This window comes from Balaenoptera ricei, chromosome 14 (assembly GCF_028023285.1).
Source record: "Balaenoptera ricei isolate mBalRic1 chromosome 14, mBalRic1.hap2, whole genome shotgun sequence".
Taxonomy (NCBI): Eukaryota; Metazoa; Chordata; class Mammalia; order Artiodactyla; family Balaenopteridae; genus Balaenoptera; species Balaenoptera ricei.
The window spans coordinates 24,989,007-25,007,229 of record NC_082652.1 but is presented as its reverse complement, the minus strand read 5'-3'; the positions used below and the strand labels follow the sequence as shown (position 1 = coordinate 25,007,229).

The 18,223-nt window shown below is 49.3% G+C and overlaps 1 protein-coding gene across 2 annotated transcripts in view; it reads left to right on the top strand.

Annotated features, from left to right (window-relative positions):
• MYO18B (myosin XVIIIB) overlaps window positions 1-18,223 on the top strand; it is a 234,144-nt gene that overhangs the window by 196,690 nt on the left and 19,231 nt on the right. The window contains exons 40-42 of one of the 2 annotated variants that reach the window (XM_059895390.1): window positions 4,824-4,954; window positions 13,743-13,787; window positions 15,039-15,176. In XM_059895390.1, coding sequence (XP_059751373.1) covers window positions 4,824-4,954; window positions 13,743-13,787; window positions 15,039-15,176 — 314 coding nt within the window. The remainder of the gene's footprint in view (window positions 1-4,823; window positions 4,955-13,742; window positions 13,788-15,038; window positions 15,177-18,223) is intronic. The other variant, XM_059895391.1, reaches the window with a different exon arrangement.

Genomic DNA, 18,223 nt, shown 5'->3' with positions numbered 1-18,223 from the left:
AAACATTTAGTAGCACGCCTGCCCACATGAGAAATAGAAATAAATACGTTCATTTATTAACTATTCACAAATACTTATTAAGTATGTGCTATGTTTCAGACTGGGAATATTTGTGTGTGTATCTGTAAATACACAGGACAACACACATTCACACGTATACATATTTATGTATTTACATTTATACATTTACATTTCTATATACTACATGTATACTTTATATAAATGTATATTTATACACATTTACACAGCATATGCATGTGCGTATAATTTTTTCTTAACACCAGGCTCTGTAACATGAAGTTTCTATTTGTCATTAGCACATAAGAAAAGAATAACAAGATGAATTTTCATCAGGTTTTGAGGATGTTTTGAGATAGTCTGATCTATAATACAAACTAGGTGAAATTAACTTTGGGAGGCCTTGCGGGACACCTCCAAAGTTTAGAGAGGCAACCTCCAGAGCCACAGAAAGTGACATAGGAGAGTCCTGTGCATCTGCAGGCAGGAGAGGGTCCTCTGAAGATTGAGATGCCCGGGGCAGAGAAACCAGACAAGAGTTTTAAATATTAGCCTCTAATGGAACATCACAAGAGGAGATGATTTTAATTGCAGCCACTAATTATCGTACAAACTGCTCCCAACATGGGCGACTCCACACGGCACGTTCCAGGGAGAGCAGCTTGGGAGTTTAACAAGGGTTGATGACTCTCTTATGTGATGCGGGGTGGGGGCGGGGGGAGGCTGGCGCGTACATATACCTCGTAGTCTTGTGTTGATCTCTGTGTGCGTGGTGTGTATTATGTGTGCCTTAGTGAGTGTCCCTCCTTCATTCACCTCTTACAGTCATGCAGTAACGCCATTCACTCAATCCCAAAACATATTGAGTGCCTGCTCTGTTCTAGACAGCAGCAGTACAGAAAGATCAGGGCCCTGAAAGAATGATGCTCACGGAAGTTAAGATTTTATCTATACTGCCTGTGCCTAGATCAGTGCTGCTGGCACATAGTTCATGCTCAGTAGATGCTTATTGAATGAATGGCATGGCAGTATGTATATATATATATATATAAAATGAATATATAATAATCTATGTTAGTATGTTGTGTGTCTATTACAATGTATATCACTACATTGTAGCTGAGGAGTAATATGGACATACAGTATATTTATTAGTAGGTTTCTATTGTATACATCTTACTGTCTAAATAGTTTTGTTCCCTAATTTTCCCCCCAAGTTCTTCCTGCTCCAAGCCCCCAAAGAGAGAGAAAAACAGAGAAGACCAAGCTCACACTTGGCCTCAAAGCACAATCCCATTTGCGTAGCAGTCCTGACCCGATCCTGAGCGCTGCTGGTCACGGAGGTGGAAGAAGGCCCGAGGGGGGGCCTCCCCTGTGCCCCCTTCTCCTGGTGCACCACCCTCCATGTCTCTCGAGCCGTCTCTGGCTTGGGCCTTGTTTTGTCTGCCCCCAGGAGACTAGTGTGGGCACCGCATCCATTTCGCCTAATGACTTGGTCTCGGCAATCAGCAGACTAGTTGGTTTTCAAGTTGAAACAGGAAAGGTTTGCTGATTGCTGATTACACAGACTCTGAATTTCCCAAATCCGTCTCCCTGGGAGGTTCCTGCTGAGCCTGAGGCACGTCCCCAGGCAGATGGGGGTGGGGCGCGGAGGGCAAGGGGCACAGTGGAGGGTGGCGGTAGCGGCAGGTCCCCGGAACCACAGGCCTCATCTGTCTGTTGATGGTTTTCTTGCTCTCAGCATTCCTTGCTCTGCCTAGATAACTCACCCTCTAAGCTGCCCTTGCTTTCCACCCCTGTCTTTCCTCTGCAGATGGTGAAAAAGCTTTCAGAGTCCTGCATTCCAGCCTCCTTATTTTCTGCGTGACCTTGGCAAACCTCCCCGGTGATGTGGGGACACCCACCCAATTGCTCCTCGTTCCCCTCTGAGCGTTGAAACGTAGTAATGCCACCACTGGCCAAGCCTTTCCTCTCTGCCAAGCTCATTCGATCCTCACAACAGCCCTGGGAAGGGGACTACGGCTGCCCCCGTTTTACCCGTGGGGTCAGAGAGGTTGAATAACTTGCTGAAAGTCACACAGCCAGTGAGTGGTAGAGCTGGGATTCGAACCCAGTCATCCTGGCTCCAGAGCCTACTTTCACTTTCATGATATTACGGATCTGATGCATCTCAGGTCCCTATTTCCTCTGCTCACCTGCTTGGTCCTGGCTCAGAGCCACCTGTCCCTGAGACCCAGCATCCTTCCCCTCCCTGTCCTCTGTCCGCCAGGAGGCTTCATGCGGATCGAGACTGTAAGACCTCGTTGCTCCCTCCGTGTGACGTTGACATGGGCCAAGGTCACCCAGGCACAACCAGGAGGGGACATCTGGGCTCTTCTCTCTCAGCTCGTGTGGCCTAAGGGCCTCACCTGAGAACCCAAGACTTGGCTGTCCAGTTTTGTGGTCTCCCGGCTGCATGACCTTGGGTGGGTCTTTTTGCTGTTCTGGTGCTCAGTTTCCTCGTCTCTAAAAGAAACATTTGCCACGTGCCTGGAATGGCCCAGACATGGACATGGGTAGCATCTCCGTGTCTTACAGATACACAGGCGCCTCGTCCCCTCGCCTCCCAGGGTCGCTGTCATCCTGGCCCACTAGCAAGAAGCAGCGCTCGGGCAACGCTCCTGTAATCTCCTGGGATTGTGTGCCCAGCCATCTTCCTCGGTGTCTTTATGAGCTGACAGGCTCGCATCCTGGGCGAACACCCCCCTCGCCGTCCCACGGTGTGTCGTTTCCTCTGACGGTCCACCGACCTCCTGCCTGGGGGCCCTGCCTCAGACCGTTCCTCACCTTGTCAGCACCAAGATGGGGATTTCACAGCTGGCAGTTTCAACCAACGGCACCACTCCCCCACCTCTCCACGCCACCCCTTCTCTCGTCAGCTGGGCTTGCTTCTTTGGCTTTCTTGGTCTTTGCTCACTCTCTCTCTCAAATTGGAGAAGACTCAAAATCAGTGTAAAGGCACAGATTTACAGTACCGCGAATGGACAAGCTGATCTGCCGTGCAGAGCTGAGCGTGTCCCTCTAACGAGGAGCAGCCCTGGTCCCCGCGGGCTTTCACTGGGGCGGGCACACAGAGCCCCAGAAAGATCACTGGCCTGGGAGCAGGGCAGACTCCTTGCTGCCTTGAGTGACTTCAGTGGCCTCGGTTTCCTCATCTACAAAATAAAAACAATCCCAGGCTCAGAGAGGGACTGTGAACCGTTCACGGTCCCGCAGCTAGTGGGTTGCGTGGGGAGCTGGGAATTGTGCTTAGATTGACCCTCAGTCCTCACGTTTTCACCCCTTCACGCTCTCATCAGTTGGTATATACATGTTTCTTAAGACAACAGTCAAAAAAGAAACTTGACATAATTAGAGCAGCTCAAAAGAAAACTCCTAATCATAACCCCTCTTTGCTCCCATCCATAAATATTCTCAACTCTCCAAGTGTTTTCCCAACTGCATGTGTGCTATCTGCATGTAGACTTGGGCACGATATTCTCTGTTCTCTTCTGCTTGCTTAACGTTATTTCACAGAAGCGTTCCATACTGCCACCATCCTTATTTCTAATGTTGACGTCTGCCTAATAGCACCAAAGTGACATGCTGTGATTTCCGTAACCAGTCCCAGTTGCTGGGTGACAAGGCGGCTCTCAGCGTCTCGTGTCATCAGTAGCACTGCCCCAGGCATCCTCGGGTACAGAGCCTTGCTCTGTGTTTTGGTTTATACCCCATGGGATTAATTCCCAGAAGGTGGGTTTCTGGTTTTAACCCAGGGTTTCTCAGGCTGGACACTGTTGACATTTGTGTGAAGTAATCCTTCATGGTGGAGGTTGCCCTGTGCGTTATAAGATGCTGGGCAGCGCCCTTGGCCTCTACTCTGCTGGATGCCATCAGACTCCCAAGTGTGACAACCAGAAATGCCTCTGGATGTCGCCTGATGTCCCCTGGAGGGCAGACTCACCCTCAGTTGACAATCATTGTGTTAAAGGGGAGGAGTGTGGGAATAACGTTACAAATGAAAGAGATTTTCCAGAGAGTCTGGACAAAAATCCAATCAGGGCAGAAAGTAACGGGATGAGCATGGAGAGTCAGATGCACCAAGCTTGGGTTCCAGCTCGAGTTCCAGTTCAAGCTTGCGCTCCCCCAGGCCTCATTTCCTCATCTGTGAAATGGGATCAGTAATAAAGAGCCACGTGCCAGACTTGTGAGGAGTGAGTGAGGCCAGGAGCATGAAACGCCGAGCACAGTGCTGGGCGTGGAAAGGTCTCAGTAAGCGCCAGCGGCGCTGGCCGGCTCCACGGGGAGCCCCACTGAGGTTTCCATCTTTGCCTTTCGCTGCCTTTGAGGATGGAAAGTTGGGGGAGTCTAGGTGACGGAGTTGTGAGGGACCCGTTCTTGTTCTGCCCTCCCCCCAATCTCCCGCTCCACATCCATCCCTGGGACAGAGACTCCGCTTCCAGAACCAGCCTCCGCAACTCTCCTGGGAAACATTCACTGACTCATCCATTGACCCATCTATCCAGGGTGTCCACTTGGGGCCGGCACCCCCGGTGTGGGTGAGTGAGCTCTGTGCGGGGCCGTGCCCTGGAGCCCCCAGGCGTCCACTTCCTCCTCTGTAAAATCCAGAGCATCTGAGGGTCCACGAGCCTGTCCGTAGAGGGAGCCCCTCGTGGGCACGCACCACGTCACAGGGTCCCAGTGAGCGCCAGGCTCCTCCCCAGGGCTCTCGTAGGCGGGTGGGGGTCTTGCCCAAGGTCAGCGTGTGCTGTGGTCTCTGTCTCCAGGAGAAGTACGTGGAGGAGCTCACCGCAGTGAGACAGACCCTCCAGACAGACCTGGAGACGTCCATCCGGCGGATCGCCGACCTGCAGGCAGCCTTGGAAGAGGTGGTGTCCAGCGACAGCGACACGGAGAGGTAAGCTACCAGGAGCCGGCTGGGGCTGGGCGTGGCAGGTGGGCTGCACCCTGGGGAGCTCTGCAGCCTTCAGTGGACAGTGCTTCCCCTCTCAGGTCTGGGGGTCCGGGGACTCAGGCGCGCCAGGGCGTGGGAGGAATAACTGGCCGCCTCAGGCCAGCAGAGGCAGGATGCTTCCCCGCTGGTGGTGACGTCTCCGTGTTACCGCCAAACGCCTAGAGCCCGGCTCGCCCGTCTTGCGGTGGCGTCTCCACCTCCATCTCAGCCTCTGCAGCAAAGCCTGGGCGACAGGGAGAGACGTTTTCTTTGTGTAGAAAATGAGCCGGTGAGGGGCGGGATGCCCTGAGTTACCCGTCAGGTGTGGTTCCTCCCGGGACCAGCCAGCGACCTCGCACTGGCGTGTGGGCAGGGCCAGCTGCCGACCGGCGGGAGGTGTGGCTGAGCCAGGCAGCGGGGGAGGAGAGAGAGTTGTGTGTGGGCTGTGGTCCAGCCAGTGGGAAGAACCAGGCATCTGTGTTAGAGCTGACCACGCCCAGTCCAGAAAAAAGACTGGAAGGAAGCACACCAACGTTCTAATACATTGGGAAGGCATTACCAAATGCCTAAATTTTGACCTAAATTTTTGGTTTTTTCAGGCTTACGTAGATTTTCTCAAATTTCTACAATGAACATGCACACACATCCCTAGCTGTACTAGCGTCCTCTTTGGGAGATCTTGCTCATATAAGTCATGTACTTTATACCCCGATATGAGACCGTGAGCACATTCTCTCCTTGATGCAGTCCTGGGCTGGTGACAGCCGCTCAGCAGCGTGTAGCCTCCGACTTTCCCATGAAGATGTTCATTCTCAGCGTCAGTGTGACAGAGACCCAGTGGACTTGCCATGTTCTAGCCTCTAAATCAAGGGCTTTATCTCAAACGTCCTCAGTTTGTGCAAAAATGGCTCCCACGCAAACATTGTAAGGATTTCTACCACGCCCTGCTAGTTTCCACAGCTGCCAAATTGCTGGTGAAACGGCTAATACTGATGCTGCAGCTGCTTCCAGCTCAGGGTCACGTTCAAGAACCCCCTCTGCCTCCCCTCCTCCAGTTTTATTAGTGTCATGACAGAACTAACATCTGTAATTACAAACCCCTGGCGTCAATATTACCCGCTCGATGCTTGGCTGGCCTCTCCGTTAATAGAAATGCTAGGGCTTTTGCATTAATCATAATGGGAATTAATGGCTGTATATACTAGTATTTTGTGTTCTTTTTTTTGTGTGTGAATGAGCAAAACTTTTAAACCATTTTTACTTGCATAGCAATAGACTGCTTTTCTAATAAACAATAAAAGTTCTAAAAATAACAAGGTTGGAAAGAGGCAGAGCGTCCGTGCTTGGAGGTGCGGGGACAGGCTGGACAGAGGTGTGACAGAGAACAAGGAGCAGGTTCTCAACTGGGGCATGAGGTCCTGGCAGTGAGGTCACAGGTGGTTGCAGACATCACTCCGGTCTCTGTTTATAGGGGATCCCCTCAGGCCTTAAAGGGACCCTGCCTGCACCCTCCTCCTAACAGGAGATTCTTTTATCTGTCTTTGCTCCAGGTGACAAGCCTCGTGCTCACCCCCTGGTTCCCATCCAGCTTTTCTGAGCTCTAGTCCCTGGGCGCACAGGGATCCAATCCGAACCCTAGCTTTCTGTCTGCATTTTCATGATCTTTTGTCTGTGGGGCTTTACATCTTCGTCTTGGCTGGACGTCTGGTGCCTTTTCCTCGTCCGAATCTCCAGTGTCCGCCCAGTACCTGACTCACGCTTCCTGACATTGGAGGGGCTCTGACCTGCATCTCAGGGTTGTGCGAGGGGTGAAATGATCATAGAACCCCAGGTGTGAAGAAATGCATTTTGTACCTGGAAGAGCCCAGGCGATGCATGGGATTCTTGCAACTGGAAGTTGGGGGCGGCTTGGGGAGGGCGCAGGTGCTGCGTTTCAGCCAGCCTGATTTCCAGTCAGGGAACCAGCGGTTCATGTCTGCATGACCTTCTGTGAGTTATTCAACCTCTCGGAGCCTCGGTCTCTTCATTTGTAAGACAGGTTGATGATAAGAAGTAAGTGAAAAAATCTGACCCAGGTTTAGTACCTTTTACCTGGCAGGGGGCTCAGCCATCATCAGTTTCATTCATTCATTCATGTGATTGATTCTGCGTGTTCCACACCAGACACTGTGCTGAGTGTTTGTCTTGTTCCACTTGCTTCTTCTTATCACATTTCTCCATCTTACAGATACAGGGAGATTGAATAACTTGCCCGAGGTCAGGCGGAAGTTAAATTCTTGAGGGAGTAGTGAGGGAGGAGAGCACAGGTATGGTCTCTGCCTTCGTGGAACCCACATTGTGATGGGCGAGCGTGTGTGTGTGTGTGTGTGTGTGTGTGTGTGTGTGTGTGTGTGTGTCCCCGCCCATGAATACAGTGGACAGACTGACGAATAAAATGCTAGGATACAGTAGGAATTACAAAGACAGAGAACGCAGAGCTCTGATGAATAGCAAGGGAGGTAGACATGCCCTCTCTGAGAGGAAGAACTGAACTGAAACCCGGATTAAAAGAAAGAGTCAGACGCGGGAGCTCTGAAGAAAAGTGAGTCAGGGCAAATGAGGAACATTCTAGGAAGTGAAAGTTGACCAGTGTGCCCGAGTGAGATCAGTGGGAATAAAAGGCTCTCCTCCTCTTGCTCGTTCCCTCTCTCCCACCTTTCTTCCCCTTTTGAAGTGGCCCACGGAAGCCCACCGTGTCCCCATGAAGCGCCCCAGAACCCCAGGCAGCATTGACGGGCACAATGTTTGGGTCCACCGTGGAACGAGAACGCTGGGCTTCTTGTTCAGAATAGGTTCGGAATTCCAAGGCAGTCACAGCAGAGTGTCACACCAAGCACAGGCCCCTCTGGGCACGGGCTGTAAGCCTGCGAAGCCAGCCCTGAGCCCAGGGTGGTTCTCGGGAAGCATCTCCTAATGCTCAGTAGGCCTTGGTCCTGACTCGCTATCTTGTAACTTAGAGTTGAAACTTCCACAGAGCGTGGGTTTCAATAATAGCGTAGGAGTGGGGGAAGACCGGGGAAAAGTTGCCACAGAGAAGCCTCAGCACTTCTCAAGTCTCAGTTTCAGAGGATTAGTGTCGTGCAAACCATGCCGTCTGGCCGCAGTGCAGCTAAGTTGGTTATCAACAGTACAAAGAAATACGTGCGCCGCTGGGTTCTAGAGCCGCCGCCATCCAGAGCAGAGCCCCAGCTCCTGCCCCAGGGCCAGCCCGAGCTCTTACCCAGCCTGACAGCTCAGCCCTGCACTCCCCTCTTAATTGCCTCATCGCCTGGGGAAAGAGGGTTGGATTGGAGCCTGAGGGATTGGGCCTAGGTCTGTCTCCAAACTGAGCTCTCAATTAGGATTCAAACCCACCCTGGGAGAGAGAGAGCGAGCGAGCGGTGCTTCAGCTGGAGGTGAGTTTCTTTGGCAGACTTGTTCAAATTAGGAAAAGTCGCATTTCCCCATGTTGGGTATTAGATCCGAGTGTAACGGGCCTTCCAGGCTGGAAACGCGGCTACGTGCTCAGAAAGCCAGGTGGCCAGTGCGGCAGCATTTAAACGCGTACCCGCCTGCACCGGGGCCCTTGCGGTGTAACTTAGACTGTGGCGTCAACCTCCTTAGATTAATGGAGAAATGCTTTAAGCTGTTCCCCCAGGCCTGGAGCCTGATTATTACTCATGGAGGGAGGGGTGCATCAGCTGACAGCCCCAACTGTTCCTGGCCCAGGGTCTGCAGCTGCTCTGTCATCACTTTGGCTGGGAGTTTGGGGCAGGGTGGGGGGGAAGTGTGGAGAGGTCAGTGGATGACCCCTGACTCCTGGGTCAGCCAAGAGTGTCTCCACGCCAGCTGGCCCCATCTGAGATGATGGCCCTGGAAAGGAGTTCTCTGTTGCTGTGTTGAGTGTAAGTTGTACATTTTCCAACATACGTCCTTTTAACTTGGCTAAAACAAGGCTGTGGCAGGACAAGTAGAAAGATCTGAGTCTAACCAAAGATTGCAGCTGCCACTGAGGGCATAATTCTGAGTTAACTTACTCATCAGTGGGCCCAGGCTCTGGTCAGACTCTAACGGTCCCTGCTACGAAGTAGGACGGGCTCTGGGACTGCCCGCGTCTCTTTTCCCACAACTCTCTTACCTTTTAATTTTGCTTAGAAGGAAGAGCTTAAAGAAAGCACTTCTCCATTATTCTAAGACATCCAAGTTACATCACAGGGCCCTCATGCAGAATAGCACATTTAAATGATGCCAAAGAGGACACCTGTCTTTCTAAGCATCTTTCTAGCTTGGAAGGACTGGATACCCAGCTAGTGGGGTTCGTGGGGAATGAGGGCTCCAAACTGCTGTATCCACGCTGGCATTACAGGACATCATGATCATTGGGCTAATACTCTTTCCTGAGGACTTACTTTGTGCCAGGCCACACAGCCTACCTGTCTCACATACATAGTTCTCACAACAGCTCTCTGAGGCTGGTAACCATTATCACCCCCAGTTTACAGATGAGGAAACTGGAGCTTAGAGAGGTCAAGAAACTGGCCCCAGCTCACACAGTAAGTGATGGGGCCGGGATTTGATTTCCAGGTTGACCCCATCACCCACACCTCCAGTGACTAAGCTCTGCTGTCATGTCAAACGTACCCCATCTTTCCCCTTTCTGTTGTCAAGGTCTTTGTTCTCTGCCAAGTAACTGGCCTGTCATTCTGGTGAACTTGTGTCTGTCACTGTGATGTGGTGCCAGTGCATTCAAGTGTTACTTCCCAGGCAGTGTTTGCATTCAGGCTGGAGCTGTCTAGCCAAGACTCCCCTGAAAGGAATACAACAGAAGACATTTAGTTACTTCTCTTGCTCATCAGCAATCCCCCTGTCCACAAGTGCCTGGCCCAAGTTCCTCTTGAAAAGTCACATGCACCAAGGCAAGAGAAAGAACCACTGACCACATGTCGGGAGATGAGGGGAAAACCAGGCACCACATATCCTGTTCCAGTGCTGGCTGCACTGCCAAGGAGATCAGGACCATGGACAGGTCACCTGCCCTTCCTGGGCCTCTGCTTGCCCGCCCAGCAGATAAACAACATCATCATCATCATCACCATATCATCATCGTCATCATCGATGAGAACCTCCCATGTTAGGGCAGGAGGTATGGTCGCGAACAGGCAAACGTGGATCTGCCTCATGGAGCTTGAAGTCCAGAGACTCTTTCTTCTTGTGGTGGAAGCGTCAGTGGGTTTTAAACACCTTTAAGAAGAACCCCCTCTTTTACACCAAAGCAAACTCCTATAGAAAATTCGAGCTTAGGTTGAAGTACAGCCGTCCTCTGATCGGAGTGAGAGAGGACGTTTCCCCATGGGTGGACTCTGTGTTTGAATTTGCTCCCTTCTGAAAGGGCTCTTTCCCCCCAGACTAGAGACTCATTTACTTTGAGATGTCCAGTTGTGCCAGATGAATTAACACCAGCCTGCACCTTGGTTAGTTGCATTGTGCTCTGCAGACATTCCTGTGCCGGGTTCAATTAAAGATCGAACCAGTGAAGTGGGTGAGGAAGTATGCCCAGCTGCCCAGACCTTGTCTCCTACAGAGTTCAAGGCCAGTTGCCTTAGGATGATGGAGACATTAGCTTGCCCAGGCACCCACCAGGATCTCTGGGCGCACCCTCTTGTAATCAGGGTCATGGACTCCTGGGGTGGGAAATGGGCCTGAAGCCCCTCCCTCTCTATCATCATGCCTCAAGTCCCACCCCTACTGTGGCCCGTGTTTGCCCTTCCTCCCTGCTTGCGGGCACGAGAAACTTTGTTCCAGGTACAACTCACCCTCTCTGTTTTTAAGGCGCATGCCACACTGTTTTGAACTCTGCGGCTTGGGCCGCAAGACTCTTCAGTTCTTTTGTCTTTCTAATGAGATGTAGCCCTGTTCACGCAAACCCCTCCCTCCGCTTCCCAGGGCCCTTGCCTACCACATTCTAGCTTCGTTGGTCAGCTGAAACCAGTGTCCTTAACTGGGGTCTGTGAACTAGTAGGTCGAGGGAGGGGGTGTCCACACACGAGTTCTAGAGATTATACTCTGAACCCTCAGATACTGCACTAAAATTTGAGTCTGTGTTTGTGCATCTGGGGAAATGGAAGTTCCATGGTGTTCATATAAGATGCTCATAGGGACTTCCCTGGTGGTCCAGTGAGTAAGACTCTGTGCATGCATGCCGCAACTAACAGTTCACAAGCCACAACTGAAAAAGAAGATCCCGCGTGCTGCAGCTAAGTCCTGGCGCAGCCTAAATAAGTAAATAAAAATAAATCTTAAAAAAAAAAAAGCTCATAAAAGGCCCAGGACTCCTACTCTAGGGCCTAAGTGCATCCTCTCCATTGCACATAATTTTTAAGCATCCAAGCATCTTGGCTCAAACGCCTCATTTCACAGACGGGGACACCTGACACCCTGAACAGGGAAGAGAGGAGGCCAAGGCCACACAGTGAGAACACGAGGATTCAGTTGCCTTTCCTCACAGTCTGGTGTTCCTTCTGCAGCCCCAGCGCATAGAGCCTTAGAAGAGACTCAGGCCACCAGCAGGAATAAAGCTGGTTCTACTCACACTGGCCACTTCAGTTAAAGTTTTTAAGTATTTTTAAATAGTTTGTTTAGGGCTTCCCTGGTGGCGCAGTGGTTGAGAATCTGCATGACAATGCAGGGGACACGGGTTAAGGCCCTGGTCTGGGAAAATCCCACATGCCGCGGAGCAACTAGGCCCGTGAGCCACAATTACTGAGCCTGCGCATCTGGAGCCTGTGCTCCGCAACAAGAGAGGCTGCGACACTGAGAGGCCCGCGCACCGCGATGAAGAGTGGCCCCCATTTGCCTCAACTAGAGAAAGCCCTCGCAACCCAACACACCCCCAAAAAACAAATAAATAAATAGTTTGTTTAAAAGCTGTATCAGAAAAAATTTATATAGATCCTCAAGAAGATTTAGGGTCACTTACAAAAATACTTTTATTCTATTGCAGGGGTTTTCTATTGCTGTCATAGCAAATTAGCTCAAATTTTATGGCTTATTGTCTTACAGTTCTGTTCATTAGAAGTCCAGTCTAATCTCCCTGGGCTAAAATCAAGGTGTCAGCAGAGCTGTGTTCCTCTGGAAACTCTAGAGGAGAATCCATTTCCTTGCCTTTTCCAGTTTCTAGAGGATACCCGCATTCCTTGGCTTGTGGCCCCTTCCATCCTCAAAGCCAGAAATGTTGCATCTCTGACTCTTCTTCCATAGCCACATGTCCCTCTGACCACATCTGGGAAAAGGTCTCTGCTTTTAAGGATTGGAGTCATTAGACTGGGCCCACCCCAATAATCCAGGATAACCTCCCTGTCTCAAGATCCTTAACCTTAACCACATCTGCACAGCCCTTTTTAACATGTCAGGAAACACAGTCATAGGTTCTTGGAATTAGGGATTAGGATCTTGACATCTGTGGGGTCATTATTCTGCCTCTCAAGGGGTCGTTCACAAAAGGTGCTTTTTGTTAATACTGGAGAAGTCAACAAATTTTTCTTTAAAAGGCCAGATAGCAAGTATTTCAGGCTTTTCAGACAGTGTGGTCTCTGTTGCAACTATTCTGCTCTGCCACTGTGGAGCAAAAGCAGTCGTGGACAAAATGCAAATGAGTGGGAGTGGCTGTGTTCCAATAAAACTTTATTTATAGGAGCAGATGTGTAGGTTAGATTTGGCCCATGGTCATCATTTACAGACCCCTGTTCTATTGGATTCACCAGGCATCGTCTGAGAGAACTTCTGCTCTAGCCAAATTTTCCCTGGGGCTAAAGGGACGAATAAGATGTGTTCTTGGCCTGTGAGGGGCTCTTTCAGTCTGGTGGGGATGAATAGGTGTTAGTAGAGACTCCAAGAGTGACTGGCCCTTGAGGGTAGGGACCAAGGAGCTGCAGGTGCCTCCTTCAGAGGAAGTGACCAGGGCTTCTGGGAAGGAATTGCCCAGATTTCACTGAAGAATAAAGCTGGGAGGTCCCGGCCTGAGGAACCAGGATTAAAATCACGGCTCAGGTGTCTGAGGTTTGTGGTTTGGCTGTCTGTACCCGTACACTGGGTGGTTGCACTCTGGTTAAGGGCATGAGCTGAGTAGCTCTTACAGACCTGGGATTCAAAGCTGCGTGACCTTGGACAAGGGTGTCAGCTTCCTCAACTCCAGGAGGGAGACTGGCAAGGTGGTTAGTGGGATCGCGTGTAATGCGTATTTGTTGAATCAAGGGATGCTCGCAAGAGAATAGCTGCTATTGTAATTAGCTCAGAGTTTCCCAGAATGCACTGGGAAAGCCGACCACCGCATCCCTGTGTCTGATTTGCAGACACTCACAAAGAATATAGAGCAAATGCTGTGCTCGTTGACAATTACGATGCTATTAATAGCAGTACTAGTTGTACTAAAACAGGAGGAGTGGTAATGGTTGCTACCCTTTAATTAACATTGCTTATTTGCCAGGAACCATGCTGAGATCTTGATAAGGGTTATCTCAGTCTGCTCCACAACTCTGGGGGAGGAGGCCCATTATTAGCTACATTTTACAAAAGAGCACAGGAGGCTCAGAGAAGACAAGTGACTTGCCTAAGATCACACAGTGGCCAAGGTTGGAGGTGGGACTCAAACCCAAGTTTATTTAACATCAAAGACTGGGTTCTTCCCCAGCCCCTGGCAGCACAAGGATAACAGACTCTTTCTTGTGCCTCCTTCTAGTGTCCAGACAGCAGTGGATTGTAGCGGCAGTGTCAGAAAAGAGACGTAAGTTAACCCTGAGTAGAACTGAGCCAATTACTCCAAAGCCAAAGACGAGCCCCTGGCCCTCTGTGTCCAGTTTGCAGAAGGAACATCCACACCCACCTGGAGAGTTATCCGCAGTGCCCACGAGAGCTCTGACTCCATGGTCATAACATATAGCCCCGGGGATGTACTACTGAACCGTCCAACTTCTCGCAGACAAAGAGAAGCCCATGACTTACCATGCCACTGTCCTCAGACACCGTCAATGGCTCCCCGTTGCCTCAGAAGAGACTTTTAGACTGACATTTGAGCCCTGCACATTCTGACCCTTACTTCCCCCTCCACCTGGGACTCCTGCTGTCCATATCATCCGTGCCTTCCTCACCTGTGTGTGTGCTGTTCCTTCCAGGCCTGCGTAGCCAAGCCCTAACCTTCAAACAAGATGTAGCTCAACTGCCACTACTTGATTCCTTCCCTTATGCCTCCAAGAAGCAAATCAGGGCTCCCTCCTTGTCCTCCTTAGAACCTATCTTGTCTTTATCTACAGCATTGATAATTTTCTTTTATGGTTATTTATATAGATGTCTACTCTGCTAAAATGGGGTCTTGAGGGCAGGGTCAATGTTGGGTTCATGTTTATAGTTCCTTCCCATGGTGCCCGGCATAGAGTGTTCTATAAAACAAACAAATTTGTGTATATATCAATATATAAATTTATTATATATTATATATAATATATATTTGAGTGAATATATCAACCAGAAAATAAAATAATCATTGAATACCCACAGCAATGAGAGTCCCACACAGACCTCTCCCTGTGCTGCTTTCAGAAATAGGGGGCATACAATTAAGTCTCTGTCCCAAAGACATTCCAGCTAAGGTAGGCAAGGAGTTAAGGCCTTCACATTTGACATATTCCATGACCATATCATTTGGTATGAAATTCAGTGCCAGACTTTACTACAAAATTAGAGATACCTCAGCATCTATATTAGAGTGTTTATCTTCCCAAGGAAGAGCAGTGGTTATTAGCACAGGCATTGGAATTGGGTGACCTTAGTCAAGACCCAAGCTGGCCTCCCCAAATCCCGTTACTCTCATCTATGTAAGAGGTGCAGCACCGCTCAGGGACAGTATTGTGAGCACTGATTAAAGTTAGGCATGTCAGCACTTAGCACAATGCCTGGCTCATGCTAAGGGGTGACTGTCTAGTTATTGCTGTTACTGTGGTTGTCATCATGTTGACAACATCTTGCATTCTGGTTCTAGAGATAACGTCTCCATCCTCAGCTCCCAGCCAGAGGGCAGTCTGCAGTCCTGGTTGAGTTGTACTCTGTCCCTGGCCACAGACACGGTGAGGACCCCCTCTCGACAGTCAGCCACCAGCAGCTGTATCCTCAGCCCCAGGTAAGAGTATCTCCCTGCTGCCTCTGGATGACCAATAGCTGAAAGAATCTCAGGCTTTGAAGGTTGCTGTTCAAGTCTTCCATTTCCTCTGTCCTAGACAAGGACAAGCATGGTCCAGTTTGAGGTATGACCCTGCCACTTCCTAGCCGTGTGACTTTAGGCAGACCAGTTACCCTCTCTGAGACTTCACTTCCTCACCTGTAAAAGGAAATATAATTGTATTTACTGCTCCAAACAGGTGAAATGATGAGAATCTAATACAGCCCTCCCTAAAGCACAGTTTTCCAGATGATTTTAAATAGCAGGGGTTGAACATTTTAAAAAATAGCTGTGGATTTATTATAGTTGTTTTCTATCTAAGGCAAATCCTACTAGTTTTCCACTTATAGATAGTTATGGATTTAAATTTTTCTCTATAAACATATTTACTTAAAGTTTTTTGGTTTTGTTTTTCTTTTAATGGGGAGTCCATATAAAGACCGTCAGGCTGGATGATTTCCTCCTCAGAAATTTCAGCTTTGTTTGAATGTCAGAATTTTATATTTTTTTCCTACCATAGAAGGAGACAAATTCAGTCACAGCCTGAGATGGGACCCTCACAAATCTATAGGACTGGCAGCAATAAGTTGCTCCAACAAATGGGCCCCGGGGCTGAGCCTTAGCTGTAGGACTTAAATCCATCTTCCCTCTTGCTTTTCAGCTCCATTCCGCTCAGCTCGTTTGGTTTTCCTTTTCAAGGGCAGCCCTCTTGTAATTAGGAGCTAATGGCCATAAATCAGAAATTATGGATTAAGCAGATGCGTAATTAAGATGAAATGCACACTGCTTGTGTGATAACAGAGGAACCAATGTGATAAGATAGAAAGAAAAATCACAAACTAATGGAGCAAACCCAGACAACCCCTTCCTGACTTGAAACGTGTTTGCTCTGAAGCAGGGAGTTGTCTCTACAAAAAGAAAGGGGTGGAAGTTCACTCCAAGCTTTTGGGCATATTCGGGAAATGACAAATGTCTGGCACGTGTCTGCTGATAATCTTAGGCTGAAAGATTTGATGTCGAAAATATCAAAGGGAGGCTCTGAGAATGGGGTGCATTGGGGGAGTTAATTAAAGCAAGATTATCTGATTACCGCTCTTAATTAAAAACAAAGACCTGTGTGGAGAAAGAGCCATGTCCTCTATGAACTCCGAACGATGAGGACTTTTTCTCTCCTGGTAACTAAATACCTCTGTTTTTCCCCGTCAGCCAATGTATAAGGCAGCAGAAGCAGAACCTGAGGCAGCCAGAGCTGAATGTGAAAGCTCATTAACATAGTACCCAAGTTTCATAACTATAATTATATTAGGGTGCATGATAAGGAATTACACACTGAGTTGTTTGGTACCTATTTGAGTGGGAGGTGGGAGGCTGCAGTGGTTTCAGTACACGGACTGAAGTCAGAGCATCTGGCTTCCAATCCCACATTCGCTCCTCTGAAGCTGCGAGATTTGGGGCAAGTTTTTGGGTTTTTTAAAATAATTTTTATTGGAGTATAGTTGATTCACAATGGTGTGTCAGTTTCAGATGTACAGCAAAGTGAATCTGTTATACATATACATGTATCCACTCTTTTTTGGGTTCTTTTCCCACATAGGTCATTACAGAGTATTCAGTAGAGTTCCCTGTGCTATACAGTAGGTCCTTATTAGTTATCTATTTTATATATAGTAGTGTGTATATGTCAATCCCAATCTCCCAATTTATCCCTCCCCCCCCCCACCATTCCCCCCTGGTAACCATAAGTTTGGGGCGAGTTGCTTAACTTCTCTATTCATGTTTTCTTGTGAGTAGATCATTGTCAGGGTTAATGAGAGGGATGCACTCAGAGCCCTAGAAAGAGCTCAAGAAAATTAGCTGCTTTATTAGTGTTGGTATCTATTTGATGCCCAGAGTAACCCCAGGAGACTGATGTCATTACCCCCATGTCGCACAAGAGGGATCTTAGGCCCAGAGATTAGGAAACAACTGATTGAGGCAAAGACGGCCACACCCCAGTTCCTGTAGCTGCGCCTCGGGCAGCGCCTCCAGGCAGCCATCTCTAGAGCCTAGTACCCCTTATCCTGCCTGCTCCCCCTCCAAGTCCTCAGGCTTGTCCAGCTGCAGTTCAGAGCAGAGGGGCCTGCGGCAAGGACAGCAGCGGGGCAGGAGGCAAGAAGAGACCATAAGCTCCGTGTCAGTTTTCTTCATGTTGGTGTCCCTTGGGCTGGCACACAGATGGTGCTCCATAAATGTTTGTTGAATGAATAGCTGACCATGACATCAACACTTGAGCAGAAATACTAACTGTACTTGGTCACAGCTCATCATTGACTGTGACTCAGGGTCAGAAATTTGCTCCATGTCATTCAGCAAGTAAGTGAAAGAGGCAGGATTTGAACCCAGGTTTTTTGTTGTTGTTGTTGTTGTTGTTGTTGTTGTTTTTTAAGAAATTCACGTTCTTTTATTTATTTATTTATGACTGTGTTGAGTCTTCGTTTCTGTGCGAGGGCTTTCTCTAGTTGCGGCAAGTGGGGACCACTCTTCATCGCGGTGCGCGGGCCTCTCACCATCGCGGCCTCTCTTGTTGCGGAGCACAGGCTCCAGACGCGCAGGCTCAGTAATTGTGGCTCACGGGCCCAGTTGCTCCGTGGCATGTGGGATCTTCCCAGACCAGGGCTCGAACCGGTGTCCCCTGCATTGGCAGGCAGATTCTCAACCACTGCGCCACCAGGGAAGCCCTTGAACCCAGGTTTGAACGCCTCCGAAGCCTGTATTTGTGTTTGCCATACTGCCATGACTGACTTTTATCCAGGAGGTGGATCACTCACCTGGCAGAGTTTACTGGCAAAGAGCTGGCCCGTTATTAATATTGAAACTGCATAAGGATCCTTATTCAACATTCAACATCCATCCAACAGATATTTATTAAGTGCCTACTGAGTGCCAGATTCCATGGCATTAAGCCCTGAAAATTTTAAGCCCTGTCCTTGGAATACGTTTACAATTTAAAGGTTCTAGAACTTCTGAGT